The sequence below is a fragment of the Aquarana catesbeiana genome, linkage group LG12 (genome assembly GCF_042186555.1).
Source record: "Aquarana catesbeiana isolate 2022-GZ linkage group LG12, ASM4218655v1, whole genome shotgun sequence".
In the NCBI taxonomy this organism is placed as follows: domain Eukaryota; kingdom Metazoa; phylum Chordata; class Amphibia; order Anura; family Ranidae; genus Aquarana; species Aquarana catesbeiana.
The window spans coordinates 173,291,519-173,310,087 of record NC_133335.1 but is presented as its reverse complement, the minus strand read 5'-3'; the positions used below and the strand labels follow the sequence as shown (position 1 = coordinate 173,310,087).

General features: G+C 42.2%; 1 protein-coding gene across 1 annotated transcript in view; it reads left to right on the top strand.

Moving 5' to 3' along the window:
* MFSD11 (major facilitator superfamily domain containing 11) overlaps positions 1–18,569 on the top strand; it is a 115,313-nt gene that overhangs the window by 45,382 nt on the left and 51,362 nt on the right. Inside the window, exon 8 of the mRNA XM_073606213.1 lies at positions 14,810–14,957. Coding sequence (XP_073462314.1) covers positions 14,810–14,957 — 148 coding nt within the window. The remainder of the gene's footprint in view (positions 1–14,809; positions 14,958–18,569) is intronic.

The following is an 18,569-nucleotide window of genomic DNA, read 5'->3' as shown; positions in this document are numbered from 1 at the left end:
ATTACAAACACTAACACCTGCATCAGATTAAATCTGCTTGTTAGTATGTAGGTAAAGAGGGTAAATCATCACGCAGTGTTGCACAAGATGTTGGTTGTTCACAGTCGGCTGTGTCTAAAACATGGACCAAATACAAACATGGGAAGGTGGTTAAAGGCAAGCATACTGGTAGACGAAGACATCAAAGCGTCAAGACAGAAAACTTAAAGCAATATGCCTTGAAAACAGAAAGGTACAACAAATGGGAGGAAACTGGAGTCAACATCTGTGACCGAACTGTAAGAAACCGCCTAAAGGAAATGGGATTTACATACAGAAAAGCTAAAAGAAAGCCATCTCTAACACCTAAACACAAAAAAACAAGGTTACAATGGGCTAAGGAAAGGCAATCGTGGACTGTGGATGATTGGATGAAAGTCATATTCAGTGATGAATCTCGAATCTGCATTGGGCAAGGTGATAATGCTGGAACTTTTGTTTGGTGCCGTTCCAATGAGATTTATGCAGATGACTGTCTGAAGAAAACATGCAAATTTCCACAGTCAATTATGATATGGGGCTGCATGTCAGGGAAAGGCACTGGGGAGATGGCTGTCATTAAATCTTCAATAAATGCACAGGTTTACATTGAAATTTTGGACACTTTTCTTATCCCATCAATTGAAAGGATGTTTGGGGATGATGAAATCATTTATCAAGATGATAATGCATCTTGCCATAGAGCAAAAACTGTGAAAAAAAATCCTTGAAGAAAGACACATAATGTCAATGTCATGGTCTGCAAACAGTCCGGATCTCAATCCAGTTGAAAATCTGTAGTGGAAGTTAAAGAAAATGGTCCATGACAAGGCTCCAACCTGCAAAGATGATTTGGCAACAGCAATCGGAGAAGGCTGGAGCCAGATTGATGAAGAGTACTGTTTATCACTCATTAAGTCAATGCCTCAGAGACTGCAAGCAGTTATAAAAGCCAGAGGTGGTGCAACAAAGTACTAGTGATGTGTTGGAGTGTTATTTTGTTTGTTTTTCATGATCCCATAATTTTTTCCTCAGAATTGAGTGATTCCATAATTTTATTCCCTGTGCTTGTTCTATAAATCTAACTGTTACTGGCCACCACAATTATATTTCTTGATTTCTTAAAGGGCTCTTTCACACGGGGCGGATCAGTGATGATCCGCCCCGTGAAAACCCGATTGCTCGGCTGAGCAGAAAGATGACGGGTCCGTCGCTGCACACTGTGCAGCGATGGACCTGTCAGAGCGCCGCTCTCCCCTATGGGGGATCGGATGCTGATGGACCGTAGAGTCCGTCGTCACCCGATCCTAAAACGGATGGAAAAGTAGGGTTTTCCTCCGTTACACTTTTCGGATCGAAGCGGGTCGGATGTCAGCGGACATGTCACCGCTGACATCCGACACTCCATAGGAATACACGTATGTCCGTTTTTCATCCGAAAACGGAAGGATGAAAAACGGACATACGGATCGTCAGTGAAAGAGCCCTTAGTGTTTCTTAAAGCCAGAAAGTTGCCATTTGAAATGTCTTTAGTTTTTGGCCATGTCTGTGATCTGCTTTTTTTTCCTACAACAATAAACAACTGAAGGAACATTCTCAGGGACTGGTGATTCCATAATTTTTGCCAGTGTGTGTGTGTGTGTGTGTGTGTGTGTGTGTGTGTGTGTGTGTGTGTGTGTGTGTGTGTGTGTGTGTGTGTGTGTGTGTGTGTGTGTGTGTGTGTGTGTGTATATATAAATTTCGGTGTGTTTTTTTTTTTTTTTTTTTTTTTTTTTTTTTTTCCTGGTATCCTAGAAGGTTGGATGCTCTTTTTCTGTTTTGTTGAGAAAAGTATATCCTTTTTCGTAGTTTCTATTTATTCTTCAGTCAAGACTCCTGCTACATTATTGCTGAGCTGATCAAAAAGTGCAGCTATTCGAAACGGCCTCTCCTTAGCCTGGTTTTGGAGTACCTCACCCAGACCCCACTTGACTGGATGATTGCAGGGCTTGCCCGGAACATGGTCTTCAGGCACTGGGCTCTGTGTTGTGGCACTTTCCAGAGAGTGTTCTGGGTAACCTAACTACAGAGCAATCTCTAAGTTCAGAGCCATGGCATAGCCCCCAGGTGTGACCTGGTCTCTGAAGATTCGCTTTTTGAGTAAGCTGTGTGGCCTAAGCACCAAGAGCTACCACGTTACTAGGACAGCTAGGCAGCTTTACATTATGCTGTAAAGAACCCTTTCTGGTCCTACACAAGGATAAGGTGATGTTGAAGCCAGGACCTTCCTTCCATCTTTCTGCCTCTCGCCTCAATTAAGACCTAGTTCCTCCAGGCCTCCATGTTGCTCCAGTACATCAGGAGATCTCCCTGTGAGTTTACCTCATTACATGGTATGGTCTTAAGGGATTGGGTTCCACAATTTCCTATGAAGGCACATTCTACTAGATCTATGAATGCTTTCTGGGCTTTTCGGGATCAGGCAACTGTTTGTATATGCTACCCACCTGGTCTTTTGTTCACTTGTTCTCCAAGTTCTTTGAAGTGGACGTTCACGCCTCTTTTGTATGACCGCATTGCATGTAAGGTCCTTTGGGTATTGAGATGCAAGCAGCCCCGTCATTTTAATTTTTGGTGTCTGATCATCAGTTGGACTGCTTTTTGAATGCCCCGCCTATCAGAGGAGCAGCCAATCGGCTCTTCTCTACTCGCGTCTGACAGATGTGAGTGAGGAAAAGCCGATCACCGGCTCTTCCTGTTTACATCATGATCAGCCATGATTGGACATGGCTGATCTTGTGGTAAAGAGTCTCCATCAGAGACTCTTTACCAAGATCGTAGTTGCGGTGTGTCAGAGTGACACACCGCAACAATCGCCGTGGGCACGCAGCGGCTTAATATCCTGAAGACTTCATATGACGTCCGGTCAGGATATTTAAACCACTTTGCCGCCATCATTTTGCTATATGGTGGGTGGCAAGTGGATAAACAAACATACATTTTGATGATACTGATAATGCTAATGCCGCATACGCACGGTCGGAATTTCCGACAACAAATGTTCAATGGGAGCTTGTTGTCGGAAATTCCAACCGGGTGTAGGCTCCATCGCACATTTTCCATCAGATTTTCCGTCAAACAAAATTTGAGATCTGGATCTCAAATTTTCCGACAACAAAATCCGTTGTTGGAAATTCCGATCGTGTGTACACAATTCCGACGCACGAAATTCCACAAATGCTCGGAATCTAGCAGAAGAACCGCACTGGCTATTGAACTTCTTTTTTTTTTTCGGCTCATTGTACGTCACCGTGTTCTTGACTTTCGGAATTTCTGACATTTGTGTGACCGTGTGTATGCAAGACAAGTTTGAGCCAACATCCGTCGGAAAAAAAACATGGATTTTGTTGTCAGAATTTCTGATTGTGTGTACGCGGCATAATAATGGTACTAGAGGGGAAGCCATCCATGCAACACTAGAATTTGTGCACCATCAATAACCACCAGACTTTGACTACTACTCCAGGTTCAACAAATTCTATATGACACGTCAAATAAGGTAACCAAAATCTCATATTTATTCATATACGTTAAAACAAACTAATGGCCCCTGCTCCCACCTATAACTGGCCTTCACAGCAAGGAGCACATAGAAGGGCAACGCATGCTAAAGAAAATTTCCAGCTCAACTCGCCAACCAGTAAAAAAAAAATCTTTGGCCAAGGAGTTATTACAGTAACAGGCTGGTGCCACATTGCTTCATAAATAATACATGTGATAGGATATTATAGGCTTAATAAGCAGTCCTACTGAAATGATTCAGAATCACATATGTAAACTGCAAAAAAAGTTGTAGGAAATGTAATCTAGCAGACTGAAAGCCTATAGTCATCCTGTTGTAGTACACTTAATTCCAAGATAGTTCTGTGCAAGGGATGAATACATATACAGTATTTTATTGTGTTCCAAATAGGGCTATAGTATGCAGTAATATATTCCAAGGAGCCAAATTAGATGAATGTCCACCAGAAGCAGATGTGGTATGTGCATGCAGTAGTCAGTCTGGTGGTTTTTATTGATGGTGCATTATTTGTCACCTTACTTATTTGTCACCTTACTTATTTAAGGAAAAGGACCAATTCTTTGGACAAGCCATCTTACGATTCTTCCCTTCTCTGCACTCCTCTGCTGTTCTATTTGTCTGTCGGAGTCCTGAGCCGCAAACCCTGTGAAAGCTCCAAGTTGTTTAGTGTTGGAACTTACGCAGAGATAATGGCCACTTTCCCTTCCCCACAGAAGTGTTTGGGTCTATGGATTGGTCACTTAAGCCCAAGCACTGCATCGTGGGAGTAGGAAAAATATGTTCCTCCATACTTAGCCATGTTGATTGTTGATAAAAAGAATGGTAAAATAATTAAGTGTTGCCCAGGCATAGCAGTAAAATGTATAATTGTGAATGGGCTCTTTATAATTTTTTTTTTTTTTTTTAGATCTGCTTGAAGTTCAGCTCTAATGATGTACCTCAGAGTGGTTATGTCTGAGTGGTGGCAGGTTTAAATTGTTGATTGTGACTAGTAACTAGACTTTTGAATAAGAGCCACATTAAAATAATATATTCAGACTAGACTCTGTGTAAGATCAGAAGGAAGGGAAAGTGGAGATGATGCCTGTAGAAGCTGATTAGATTCCAGTTGCCACTTTTCTAGTCAATGTTGCAAAGTTAAACCTAATGCATGATTATTTTCTAAATGCATTTGTTCCAATTTCCTGTCCTTGTTATGTTTATAAGGGATAATGTGTTCTGACTTGCAGTTTTAAGATCACCACAAGATAAAGCCGATGGTTTGTACATTTCTTGTTTTACTGATAGTTTCCAAACTATCTTCAAAGCAGAACAAGGATTTTAAGAAAGGAATAATTGGCATTAAGCAACTTGCAGCCAATGCAGAGAGAGCAGTGATGATTTGCAAACTGCAGCTACCATAGCAACCTATCCGATTTAGTCTTTCATCAGTTTAGCACAGTGAGGATAATGAAAATCAATTCTAATTGGGTAATAAGGGTTCCTGCAACAGTGGTTACCTTGTCTTACTAACAGGCTGTAATGAAAGCTGCTTTCACAGCCAATCCAATAATCATTTAAAAGGTGTCCAGTGTTTGAGCAAGTTTTAAAGGACAACTGTACCTTTTTGGTGCTGGAACACAGGAGCAGAGTAACAAATTGTGGCAGGGAGATCTCACTGTTGGTGTATCCCCGCCAGGCACTGCTGCCTTTAACGAAAATTCTGTGTCCATGGCGCAGAGATGTACGCTTGCAAATACACACAGCCCACGGTAACAAGGAGATAAGCTACCTGGGCTGTAAATCTGAGCACGGGGGCTTGACAGGAATAGCCAAGAGATAGTTGAGGTAAAGCTGCATTCAGGGATTCCAGAAGTCAGGATAACGATAAACAAAGCCAGGGTCTGAAGCCGGGGTCTGTCTTGGAGCACTTGGCAAACATGAGAAAATGAACTGACCAAGCCCTCAGAGTGAGACAGGGTTTTATACCCAGCTAATTGGATAACCTGCCTCAGCTGATCCAGAAGTGACAGGTACAAACAGTATCACCCACAGTACTTCATGCTAAACTAGGCATGGCTGGAAAGCAGGCTGGATAGAACCGAGGTGTGGCTCAGAGGTAAAGAAACAGGAGCAAGAACACAGTCATGAGTTCAATACCACCCAGAGCCACTTGGGGCGCGACCACGTCTGGCCGTCTGCAAGGAACGGTAGGGACTGTGACAAATTCCACTTTTTTAGTGGACTGAACCTAAAGGATTAAAATTTTTGTTAGTGTTTGTAAAATCCAAATGTTTTTTTATTATGTGCACATGGCTGTGCACGTAAACAAGACTTTTCTGGAACAAAAGTTCCTGCATAAATGATCAGTAAAATGCTTGCCTTTAGATTCATTTTTAAAATGCATAAAATTGTAGTTCTATATCCTCCTGCTTCTCCCCCAACACCAGAATGCACTTTTTGCATATACAGTACACGCATTTACACGTTTTTACATTTGTAAGTGCATAAAACGCATGTCTCCAGACAATTGTTTTGGTTACGGATCTTAACACTGTGCTTGTTTTACACTCCTGTGTGCATGTCCCAAATTAAAACCGTACCCCTGATTCAACATAAAGGTTGTGGGAAACTCAGTCAGTCACCTTTACTAACCTAATATGCAATAGACATGTATGCTTCCCATGGGACTTTAAAGGTAATGTACAAAGTCCTATACACATTTCGTAAATTTTTTTTTTTTTTTTTTTATATCGGCTTTATTCACTATCATATAAAATCTGTAAAAAAAAAAAAAAAATTTACATAATGGCTGGCATATATGTACATGTTCAATTATAGCATTGATGACAAGATACCCCATTGTCCATGGTTGGGGGGATTGAGATGAGACACACACACACACACACACACACACACACACACACACACACACACACACACACACACACACACACACACACACACACACACACACACACACACACACACACACACATATATACATATATATACCTACCGGCCCAACCAATTTTTTTATATGTATAAGTTCTAAAATGGAGACAACCATCATTCCCTTCCTTTTTAAAGTATCTGAAAAGCAGCCAATCAAAGGCACACTACAAGATCCTGCCCCCAATACTTCTGGCACGCAGATCCTCCTCTGGGGACCAATGGCATCACAAGCCGGAAGATTGCTGGCACGCAATAGCAGCCTCTTCACCCAGCCTGAGTGAGTGGTGGGACACAGCCGCCTGCAACGCCACTTCACCCCCCCCCCCCAGCCACTGAAAGGTGAAAAACATCCCCACCCAAAGCCAGAGGGGCATAAGCTGGCCAAGCGAGCCCGAGGCACCCATACGGCCTTGCCAGCATGTCAGCAGGAGGGGTCTTTTGCGTGTCAGGCGACACATGCACTACCTAAGCGAATCCCAGTAGTGGCCCCTGGTGGATAAGGAGGAATAGGCAAATGTAATAATACTATTGTTTCATACAGCTGTAACAATTGTAACAGTGAAAGACAACCAGCATACAAAAATCAAGGTATTTTGTATTTAAACATAAATTTCAATATACAGTAGTCAAACATCAAATACACAATGTTTATAAGGTTATAAATGCCCAACATGTCAACAAGGACTATAACTGAACAAAGGGAAACAGTAGAGGAGACCACACAATGGCCGAAAGGGAACAAACTATTACAAGATCAAGACCATTTCACTTTTCTATGTCTCCCGAAACAAAGCCTTCTTAAAAAAAAAAAACTCTTAAAGTTAACCACCTCTTTTAGACCCGGAAGCATGGTTGCATTAAAGCGATGGATCCACTTAAGTTTACATTTCAGGAGGAGTTTATTCCAGTCATCACCTCTTGAACTGGTGTTTGCCCGATCCTGCACCTTCACATTTGGGAAGACCGTTATGCACATTGGCCACGTGGTGACCTACTGGCAAGTCCAAATTGCCCATTTTCATACTCTGGATATTTTTATCAGTGCATCTCCAAAGTTTAAGCTTTGTCTTCCCAACGTAGAAAGAACTGCAGTCGCATATGAGCATATATACTATTGCAGTTTTACAATTCACAAAATGTGTTGGTTTGAAATTTTGTCTATTAAGTGTTTGTATTGCATCCAGTAGTGGATTCAGAACCATAATAAGAAAATGCTTTGGAATGCCTTTTTTTTTTTTTTTTTTTTTTTAACACAGCTGTGTGAGGCCTTTATCCTATTTGTTCTGGTTACCATTGTCACCAAGACAGAGTAGAGGGACAGACAAAATTAGAGGTGTCACCTGAGCAGTAGCTGAGGGTAAATTACACTTTTTTTTACACTTCAATGACTACTCACTGTGCCCTCCCCAAGATCACCCCGAATACGACAAGCTTTATAAAATTAGGCCACTTTTCAATTATATTACCCAAAACGAATATAAACTCCTGACAAACCTGTGTTGATGAGTCTTTTTCTCTCTGGGTTTTAGGACTCTTTCATTTTCTTTCCAAATTTTCAAAAAACCTGTGGCAAAATGGCATTTCCTAAAGAATTAGTATGTCTCTTACAAAACTCCATTGTGTTTTTTTCGTTTCCAAAATGTGGTCATTTTGTTGCCATTTCTATTTTGATGCTTCAGGGCCCCCTAAATCGCCCTCATGGAGTTCTGTATTTGATACAGAACTCCCATGTGGGGCATTTTCAATACAAAATCTATTCCATAAAGTGTCATACAAAGAGACAAACATTTTATATTGCAGATTTTTAAAAAAAGAAAAACTGAAATATCACATGGTCCTAAGTAGTCGGACCCTTTGCTGTGACACTCGTATATTTAACTCAGGTGCTGTCCATTTCTTCTGATCATCCTTGAGATGATTCTACACCTTCATTTGAGTCTAGCTGTGTTTTGATTATACTGAATGGACTTGATTAGGAAAGCCACACACCTGTCTATATAAGACCTTACAGCTCACAGTGCATGTCAGAGCAAATGAGAATCATGAGGTCAAAGGAACTGCCTGAAGAGCTCAGAGACAGAATTGTGGCAAGCCACAGATCTGGCCAAGGTTACAAAAAAATTTTGGCTGCACTTAAGGTTCCCAAGAGCACAGTGGCCGCCATAATCCTTAAATGGAGGACGTTTGGGATGACCAGAACCCTTCCTAGAGCTGGCCGTCTGGCCAAACTGAACTATAGGGGGAGAAGAGCCTTGGTGAGAAAGGTAAAGAAGAACCCAAAGATCACTGTGGCTGAGCTCCAGAGATGCAGTCGGGAGATGGGAGAAAGTTGTAGAAACCATCACTGCAGCCCTCCACAAGTCGGGACTTTAGTGCAGAGTAGCCCAACGGAAGCCTCTCCTCAGTGCAAGACACATGAAAGCCTGCATGGAGTTAAACACCTGAAGGACCCCAAGATGGTGAGAAATAAGATTCTCTTGTCTGAGACCAAGAGAACTTTTTGGCCTTAATTCTAAGCAGTATGTGTGGAGAAAACCAGGCACTGCTCATCACCTGCCCAATACAGTCCCAACAGTGAAGCATGGTGGTGGCAGCATCGTGCAGGGACAGGACAGCTGGTTGCAATCAAGGGAAAGATGAATGCGGCCAAGTACAGGGATATCCTGGATGAAAACCTTCTCCAGAGTGCTCAGGACCTCAGACTGGGCCGAAGGTTTACCTTCCAACAAGACAATGACCCTAAGCACACAGCTAAAATAACGAAGAAGTGGCTTCACAACAACTCCGTGACTGTTCTTGAATGGTCCAGCCAGAGCCCTGACTTAAACCCAATTGAGCATTTCTGGAGAGACCTAAAAATGGCTGTCCACCATTTATTATCCAACCTGACAGAACTGGAGAGGATCTGCAAGGAGGAATGGCAGAGGATCCCCAAATCCAGGTGTGAAAAACTTGTTGCATCTTTCCCAAAAAGACTCATGGCTGTATTAGATCAAAAGGGTACTTCTACTAAATACTGAGCAAAGGGTCTGAATACTTAGGACCATGTGATATTTCAGTTTTTCTTTTTTAATAAATCTGCAAAAATGTCAACAATTCTGTGTTTTTCTGTCAATATGGGGTGCTGTGTGTACATTAACCACTTCAGCCCCGGAAGGATTTACCCCCTTCCTGACCAGAGCACTTTTTACAATTTGGCACATTGTAATTTTGTAAAATTTACAATTTTAATTGCTAATTGCGTGGTCATGCAATGCTGTACCCAAACGAAATTTGCGTCCTTTTCTTCCCACAAATAGAGCTTTCTTTTGATGGTATTTGATCACCTCTGCCGTTTTTATTTTTTGCGCTATAAATGGAAAAAGACCAAAAATTTTGAAAAAATGATATTTTCTACTTTTTGTTATAAAAAAAAAAAATAAACTAAATTTTAGTCATACATTTAGGCCAAAATGTATTCGGCCACATGTCTTTGGTAAAAAAAAAATGTCAATAAGCGTATATTTATTGGTTTGCGCAAAAGTTATAGTGTCTACAAACTACGGTACATTTTCTGGAATTTACACAGCTTTTAGTTTATGACTGCCATTTCGTGAGGTGCTAAAATGGCACGCTAGTACAAACCCCCCCCCAAATGACCCCATTTTGGAAAGTAGACACCCCAAGGAAATTGCTGAGAGGCATGTTGAGCCCATTGAATATTTTTTTTTGTCCCAAGTAATTGAATAATGACAAAAAAAAAAAAAAATTTACAAAAAGTTGTTACTAAATGATATATTGCTCACATAGGCCATGGGCATAAGTGGAATTGCACCCCAAAATACATTTAGCTCATTCTCCTGAGTACGGGGATACCACATGTGTGGGACTTTTTGGGAGCCTAGCCGCTCACGGGGCCCCGAAAACAAAGCAACCGCCTTCAGGATTTCTAAGGGCGTAAAGTTTTGATTTCACTCCTCACTACCTATCACAGTTTTGGCCATAAAATGCCCAGATGGCACAAACCCCCCCCCAAATGACCCCATTTTGGAAAGTAGACACCCCAAGCTATTTGCTGAGAGGCATGGTGAGTATTTTGCAGCTCTCATTTGTTTTTGAAAATTAAGAAAGACAAGAAAAAACATTTTTTTTTTTTTTTCAATTTTCAAAACTTTGTGACAAAAAGCGAGGTCTGCAAAATACTCACTATACCTCTCAGCAAATAGCTTGGGGTGTCTACTTTCCAAAATGGGGTCATTTGGGGGGGGGGTTGTGCCACCTGGGCATTCCATAGCCTCCGAAACTGATAGGCAGTGAAGAGTGAAATCAAAAATGTACGCCCTTAGAAAGCCTGAAGGCGGTGCTTGGTTTTTGGGGTCCCGTACGCGGCTAGGCTCCCAAAAAGTTTCACACATGTGGTATCCCCGTACTCAGGAGAAGCAACAGAATGTATTTTGGGGTGTAATTTCACATATTCCCATGGCATGTTTGAACAATATATCATTTAGTGACAACTTTGTGCAAAAAAAAAAAAAAAAAATTCTTTTTCCCGCAACTTGTGTCGCAATATAAAATATTCCATGGACTCTACATGCCTCTCCGCAAATAGCTTGGGGTGTCTACTTTCCAAAATGGGGTAATTTGGGGGGGTTTGAACTGTCCTGGCATTTTATGCACTACATTTAGAAGCTTATGTCACACATCACCCACTCTTCTAACCACTTGAAGACAAAGCCCTTTCTGACACTTTTTGTTTACATGAGAAAAAAAAAAAAATATTTTGCAAGAAAATTACTTTGAACCCCCAAACATTATATATTTTTTTAAAAGCAAATGCCCTACAGATTAAAATGGTGGGTGTTTCATTTTTTTTTTCACACAGTATTTGCGCAGCGATTTTTCAAACGCATTTTTTTGGGGGAAAAACTTTTTTAAATTTTAATGCACTAAAACACACTATATTGCCCAAATGTTTGATGAAATAAAAAAGATGATCTTAGGCCGAGTACATGGATAACAAACATGACATGCTTTAAAATTGTGCACAAACGTGCAGTGGCGACAAACTAAATACATTTTTAAAAGCCTTTACAGGTTACCACTTTAGATTTACAGAGGAGGTCTACTGCTAAAATTACTGCCCTCGATCTGACCTTCTCGGTGATACCTCACATGCATGGTGCAATTGCTGTTTACTGCTGTTTGACGCCAGACCGACGCTTGCGTTCTCCTTTGAGCGAGAGCAGGGGGGGGGGACAGGTGCTTTTTTTTTTTTTTTTTTTTTTATCTTTATTATTTTTTTGCTTTTTTATCTTATTTTTAAACTGTTCCTTTCATTTTTATTTTTTTTTTTTTTTTAATCTTTTTTTATTGTTATCTCAGGGAATGTAAATATCCCCTATGATAGCAATAGGTAGTGACAGGTACTCTTTTTTTTTTTTTTTTTTTTTTTTTTTTAAATTGGGGTCTATTAGACCCTAGATCTCTCCTCTGGCCTCAAAGCATCTGACCACACCAAGATCGGTGTGATAAAATGCTTTCCCAATTTCCCAATGGCGCTGTTTACATCTGGCGAAATCTAAGTCATGAAATGCTCGTAGCTTCCGGTTTCTTAGCCCATAGAGATGTTTGGAGCCACTCTGGTCTCTGATCACCTCTATGGTCAGCTGGCTGAATCACCGGCTGCATTCTCAGGTTCCCTGTTGGGACAGGAGAGCCAGAGAAAAACATGGAAGATGGTGGGGGGGGGGAATTCCCTCCCACTGCTTGTAAAAGCAGTCTAGAGGCTAATTAGCCGCTAGGATTGCTTTTACATGAATTCCGGGTTGGCCAGTGAATGGGGGAAGTACGGGTGCTGCAGAAGTGGTGGGTTCCCAATTCAGATTGGCGAATGCAGCAGGAAGGGCACTATGGGCACGACGGGCCTGTGTTCGTCTTCTTGGTGGCAGCGGGACACTACTAGTGCTTGCCACCTCGCCAGCTTGAACTGCACTTATGGGACTCGCCACATCACCACGTGATACTGCAGTGCTGGATGTATGACCAGGGTGTACTAGGCCGCTGGTGCTTGCCAGTTCACCAGAAGGCATAGCGGCGCTAGTACTTCTCTGCTCCATACAAGGGACCTGCGGTTCTTGCACTTCAAGGACAGAAGAAGAAGATTGGGGACTGGTATGCCTGACCTTAGCAGGGACCACAACTCCGTCGTCAGAGCTATCGGTCATGGAGCCGCTGTCCTCTACAGGTTCATATTCTGAGCCTGAATCTGACAGATGAGTGACTTCCTCTTCACTATCTGTCATGCTCAGAAACGTGTAGGCCTCTTCACTAGTGTACCTTCGATTTGCCATTTTGAGCTCTAAATTTAGGGGTACACTAGTGAGACTCACAGGCAAAAAAGCTCCTGACTGTCAGCGACTGATTCAAAATGCTACCAAGAAACTGTTGGCGATCGCAGGGATCAGGCCTGACTCTGCGAACGCTGCAGTTATGTGTGTTTAGTAAGTGACAGTGATCGATCGATACTGCACTTGGGTGGGCTGGGCAGGGCTGGGCCGAGGGGCAAAACGCAGGTGCTAGCAGGGATCTGGGCTGATCCCGCTAACACTGCATTTATGGGAACCCTAAACTGCTGGGGATGCTAGTATAGATCTGATCGGATCAGATATTGATCCGTTCAGATACTATAGCACTAAGGGAGGTGTATGCTGCGTGCATGGGTGTTAGCGGTACTGGCGCTAACCTGACGCTCCCTGGGGTGACGCAGATCTTATCTGACCATAAAAACGTAACTTATATCACCGTCGGGCAATTAGGGGGTTAAACCTTTATAAGGTAATAAACGGCGGGTGCCCTAAAACTATAATAAACTATAAAAAACAAACTAACCAATGTCACCCGTAACACTTATACGGTGATCGCTGGTGAAAGGGTTAACTAGGGGGCAATTAGGGGGTTAAAACCTTTAGTAGGTAGTATATGGGGGTCCCTGTCGCTATAAAACGCTGACGGCAAACCTATATACTTACCTCCCACCAGTAACACTAATACAGCGATCAGAAAAACGATTGCTTAGTGACATTGGCGACGGGGGGGTGATCAAGAGGTTAACCTTTATTAGGGGGGTACCCTGGACCTAAAGGGGGCTAACCCTAACTGCCTTAAAACTTAGAACTGTCACAAACTGACACCAATGCAAAAAAAAAAAAAACTGCTATTGGTGTCACTGTGACAGGGGGTACAGGGAGGTGATCGGGGGGTGAAAAGTGTGCCTGCGTGTTCTACTGAACGTGTAGTGTTGGTGCACTTACTTGATGTCTTCTCTCCTCAGCACCGGAACAAAAAAGACCGGCTCGAGGAGAGATTACATCGCTTGCTATAAATCACTGCAGTGGTTTAAAATTACCGTTTTTATAATTGTATTTTATTATAATGTTTACATCTTTAAAAGAAATGAAAATATTACAAATTTCACTAAAACGATGTGTTTTAAAAGTCCCATATGTTACTACAGATACTTTTTTTTGATGCACCAGATTTAGGAATGTGGCATACAAATATATATATATATATATATATATATAGAGAGAGAGAGAGATAGATATAGTTTGTTAAAAGGTCCAGCAGGGAATAGAGCTTCTGCAAACACCCCGCTGAGAGTCTACAGTTAAGATGTAATCTCATTGCACAGCAAACGTTTTCTTGACGTTACTTGCCTGTTTATTTTAATAATTTTGTATACGTTGGCCAAAGCAATTTTTAAACTTGTTTGTTTATATTTTTTATTTGCTTTAATAAATAATAATTTTGTGGGTTTAATATTTGTGTATTTGGTTTGTAGTTTCGCAGGTGGATTCTAATATATTATTGTCACGTGTGTTTTCCGTATTTCTTTTTGGGATTTTTATGTCCAAGCCAGGTTTTTTGTAAATGTTTTTTGGTTAGAATTTGCTTAACAGGCAGCAACTCCTCCATGTGTTGGTTTCTTTTTTCTTTTTTTTTCTATTTGTTGAGACACTTGAGGTTTTATTTCTCTCTTGTAATGGTTAATATACATGCCCCCCTTTTTTTTGTAAAAGAGACATTGTATACATACACTTTAAATAGAGTATTGATCTTGTAATCCTATGTATTAACATGCTGCTGTGCATACAGGATCGCTTTTAGAAATCTAAAGAAGTACCATGCATTGCTATCAAGCCAGCTACACCAGCCAGTCTTGACAGCAATATCTAAAGACTCTGTTTAGATAACCAAAAATGTACCAGGTAAAATTTTAAAATAATTTGATTGTAAACAAAGCCTTTTCTTTCTTAGACCGGGATCGTAGGACACTGTTTATTGCCCTAACTGTCATTAGTTTGGTTGGGACGTTCCTTTTTTTCCTTATTCGAACCCCAGCGTCCAACACAATCCAACTGAGTGAGGACGACGATGGAAGCTCTGACATCCTTGAAAGCAACTTGTGAGTGTATTAAAATGTCCATTCTTTGCTTTTTAAACAGTGTGGCTTTTAGATGCATGTAATACTTATGAGACAAATGTGACTATATCCTGGAAAGGTCTTTCATCTTCTAAATGACAGAGACCTTGACTTAAAACTGAGCTCCAGCCCAATGAGGTAGGTCCGTTTGTCTGCCTCCTCCCACCCTTCCGCTGCCACATTTGGCACTTTTTTTTGGGGGGGGGAAGCGGGTACCTGGTTTTGACAGGTACCTGCTCCCACTAATGGCTCAAATCGCCATCCCATTCACAAAGCGTAGTATTAAAATTTTAATTTATTAAAAAACATTTTGGGGGGGTGGGAGAGAGAACCTGCACCCCACTTTAAAGAGGAGCTCCGGTTGTTTTTGTTAAAGTGTAGCTGCTAGCTTTTTATAAACGCACACTCCCCTGTCCCAGGATCCAGCGCTGTGGTCACCCCAACCGTCGCTTCTCCCCCTCTCCTCTCCCCTGCACCAGAATTTCAACTGTGGGCACCCGTCTGTCACAGCTTGCAGCTTCACAGTCGGGTGCACGCTGCGCCTGCTGAATGGTTCGGCAATCTTCTGGGACCTGTGATGTGTCCCAGAAGACTGCAGGGTGGGAGAAGGAGAGGAGAACTTGCGCTTTAAGTATCAGTTTTTGAAAGAATTGTGCTTTAATTCTGGTAGATGATGGCTAGTTATACCATCTGACCGTTATTCTCTTGGAGGCGTTATTGGTCTACACATCTACCATGACTGTTATGAAGGGTTCCTCCTCTCTGATCTCTATTTTTATATAACTGAGAGGGCGAAAAGAATTACTGGAACACTCCCACAGGAAGGAAGAAGTCACACCTGCTGATATGTTTTCACTATCCCTTAAAGTGGTTGTAAACCCTTACAGACCACTTTGACCTACAGGTAAGCCTAGATTAAGGCTTGCCTGTAGGTGCAAGAAATATCTCCTTAACCTACACGGTTAAGGAGATATTTGCAAGAAAGACAATACCGATGTCTACGGCGCATGCGCGCCATAGACAACGGCGCAGGCGCACTGAGCGTGCCGTTTAATGAATGGGATCGTGCCGTCGCTGATGGGATCGTGCCGTCACAGCGCCGGAGCCGCTATACATGGAAGTCACTCCGGGTATCATGGCGGCGACAGAGGAGGTGACCGAGGACCGCTGCGGGGGCTTCGATCTCGGGTAAGTAATTCATAATGAGCTAGTATGCTATGCATACTAGCTCATTATGCCTTTGTCTTGCAGGGTGTTTTTTTTTTTTTTTTTTTTTATAATTAGAGAGTGTTTACTTCCTCTTTAAGTCAATGCTATGCATCTTGCAGAGTAGAGACTTGTATAATGCAGACATTTGAATCTAGAAAAGTGTACACAAAAAGACCCTGACAACAAAAACAGTATAGTTTAATTTCTAAAAAATATATATGTACCATTGCCCCCCAGACAGTTCTTTTATTAACGTATTGAGAGGCAGGAGAAATGTGAGGACAAATTGCTTCTGGTTGTGCCGACTTCCCTTATTTTTGGCTGCCCTCTGCTTCTCCCAACACAGTACCAACTCATATGTAAATGACAGCTGAGGATGTGTGCAGGAGAACCGCTCCCAGAATTGCTCTCTGGTGGTCTCTGCAAATGTGATTGGGAGTTGCTTTCCTGCACACAGCCTCGGGGCAAGTAAAAAAACGGCTAAGTCTGAGCTCAAGAAAACTACCCTTGATCACAGGCTTGGTTCTGTTTGGCAGACCATACATTATACAATTTTCTTGTACAATTTTCCTTTTAGATTTACCAATACCATATAATATGAGTTCAAACTGAAACCCTTTCAATTTGTATGCAATCAGGCAGATCCTTGCACTAAATACGTAAAGGTAAATCTAAAGGACATTGGATATATGTTTTATATATGCTGTTCTTCTCCTACACACAGCCTCAGTGTTAACAGCCACCATTGATAGTTCCACTGCTCACCTGCCGCCCTTCTTCCATTCAGAGAGTATTACTTTTGTCCCACAATGCATCGTGTTCTGTAAATGGGCAGAGGAATCCTATTATTTGACTACTACTTCTCCATTCACAGAATGTGATTGTGGGAGAATAGTATTGCAAGGTTTGTGAATGGAGGGGGGGCGCAGGTTTAGGTAGGTGAACAGATCAACTTTTTCAGACTAGTAGTGGCACCTGTTAACTCTCACAGCATCAGGAGATGGCTACATGGGGCAATATCCAGCAGCTATAAAGGAGGCGATGAATGAAACTTTTTTTCTATCAAGATGCAGTTGCCTGCAGGTGATGGAATACACATCACTACACATAACGTGTCTGGTGTATCCCCAAAAAAGGCTAAATTTCAGCTCTAAAGGGTTCACCTTTTACCAAAAACTTCCTATGTGGGTAATGAGCTCTGGTAGATGAAAACAAGCAGCTTTGACTAGTTGAATAATGCCATTGCTATAGGTGTAGGCCATTTTCTGTACCTTCCAAAGCCTGACAAAAAAAACTCCTAGAGATGGCATTATACCAATTTCTTTGTTGCTAAGGTACTCCCCAGCCAATTCAGACCCCCTCACATGCACAATCTCCCCCCCCCCCCCCCCCCCGTTGCACAGTATCTCCAAGCTGAATGATGCAAAAATGGAGGATATAGTGGACCGTGTGTGTGTGTGTGTGTGTGTGTGTGTGTGTGTGGGGGGGGCGTGAGAGCTTGCGCTTGTGATGGGTGGGGATTAGCAGTAATGACTAATGGTGTTTTAGCAACGTCCCAGCAACAAGGCAGGATGTGATGCCATTTCTGGGAGTTTTTCAGTCTGGCTTCGTGAGGTATGTACAGTAAATGGCCTACACCTATAGCAAGGTCATCATTCAACTTTAGTCAAAGCCGCTCACTTTGTTTTTATCTACAGGTTCCCCTTACCTGCATAGTCAGTTTTTTGGTAAATGTGAAGTAACCCTTTTTAAAGCTGATGTTTTAGCATTTTTGTTTGGGATACATCACCAGACACATTAGTGACGCACAGTGTATCCCATTACTTGCAGGTGTCTGCTTCTGCTAAAGGTGACCTAACCCTTTGATCCTTTGTTCGGAGAACTGTTTAAAGTGCATTGAAACTAAGAACAAAAAAATTATATAAAGCAGCTTACCATGTGGTGGCTGCATTTAATTGTTTTTCCCCAGTCGTTTTCCAGGGCAGCCCTTGAGATATGGAGTCCCTCACATCGCCACAGGAAACACATTGCCACAGTTCAAAAGGCGGTCCCTGGTCTGTCATTTGTGTTTCCTCTGTCGGAGGAACATGTTGCTAGGAACCAGGAGAGGGACTGCATCTCTCAGGGGCTGCCTGAAGGGAGTAGAGACCGTACAGGGGAACTAGGTCCTATCCGTCGGCTCCAGTGAAGTACTTACCTTATTGTTTTTGGGCTCGGGTACCGTCCAGCAAAATAGCAGCAGACCCGTTACCCCCCTCCTTCCAGTGCCAAGGTGTGCAGTGGCCGGATGATGCAGGTTCCCCCAGGAGCTGTGCAGGTGGATTCGTCCATCGCAGCTCCTTGCTGCGATGGGGGCTGGAGATGCCATTTGCATCATCTCCGGCA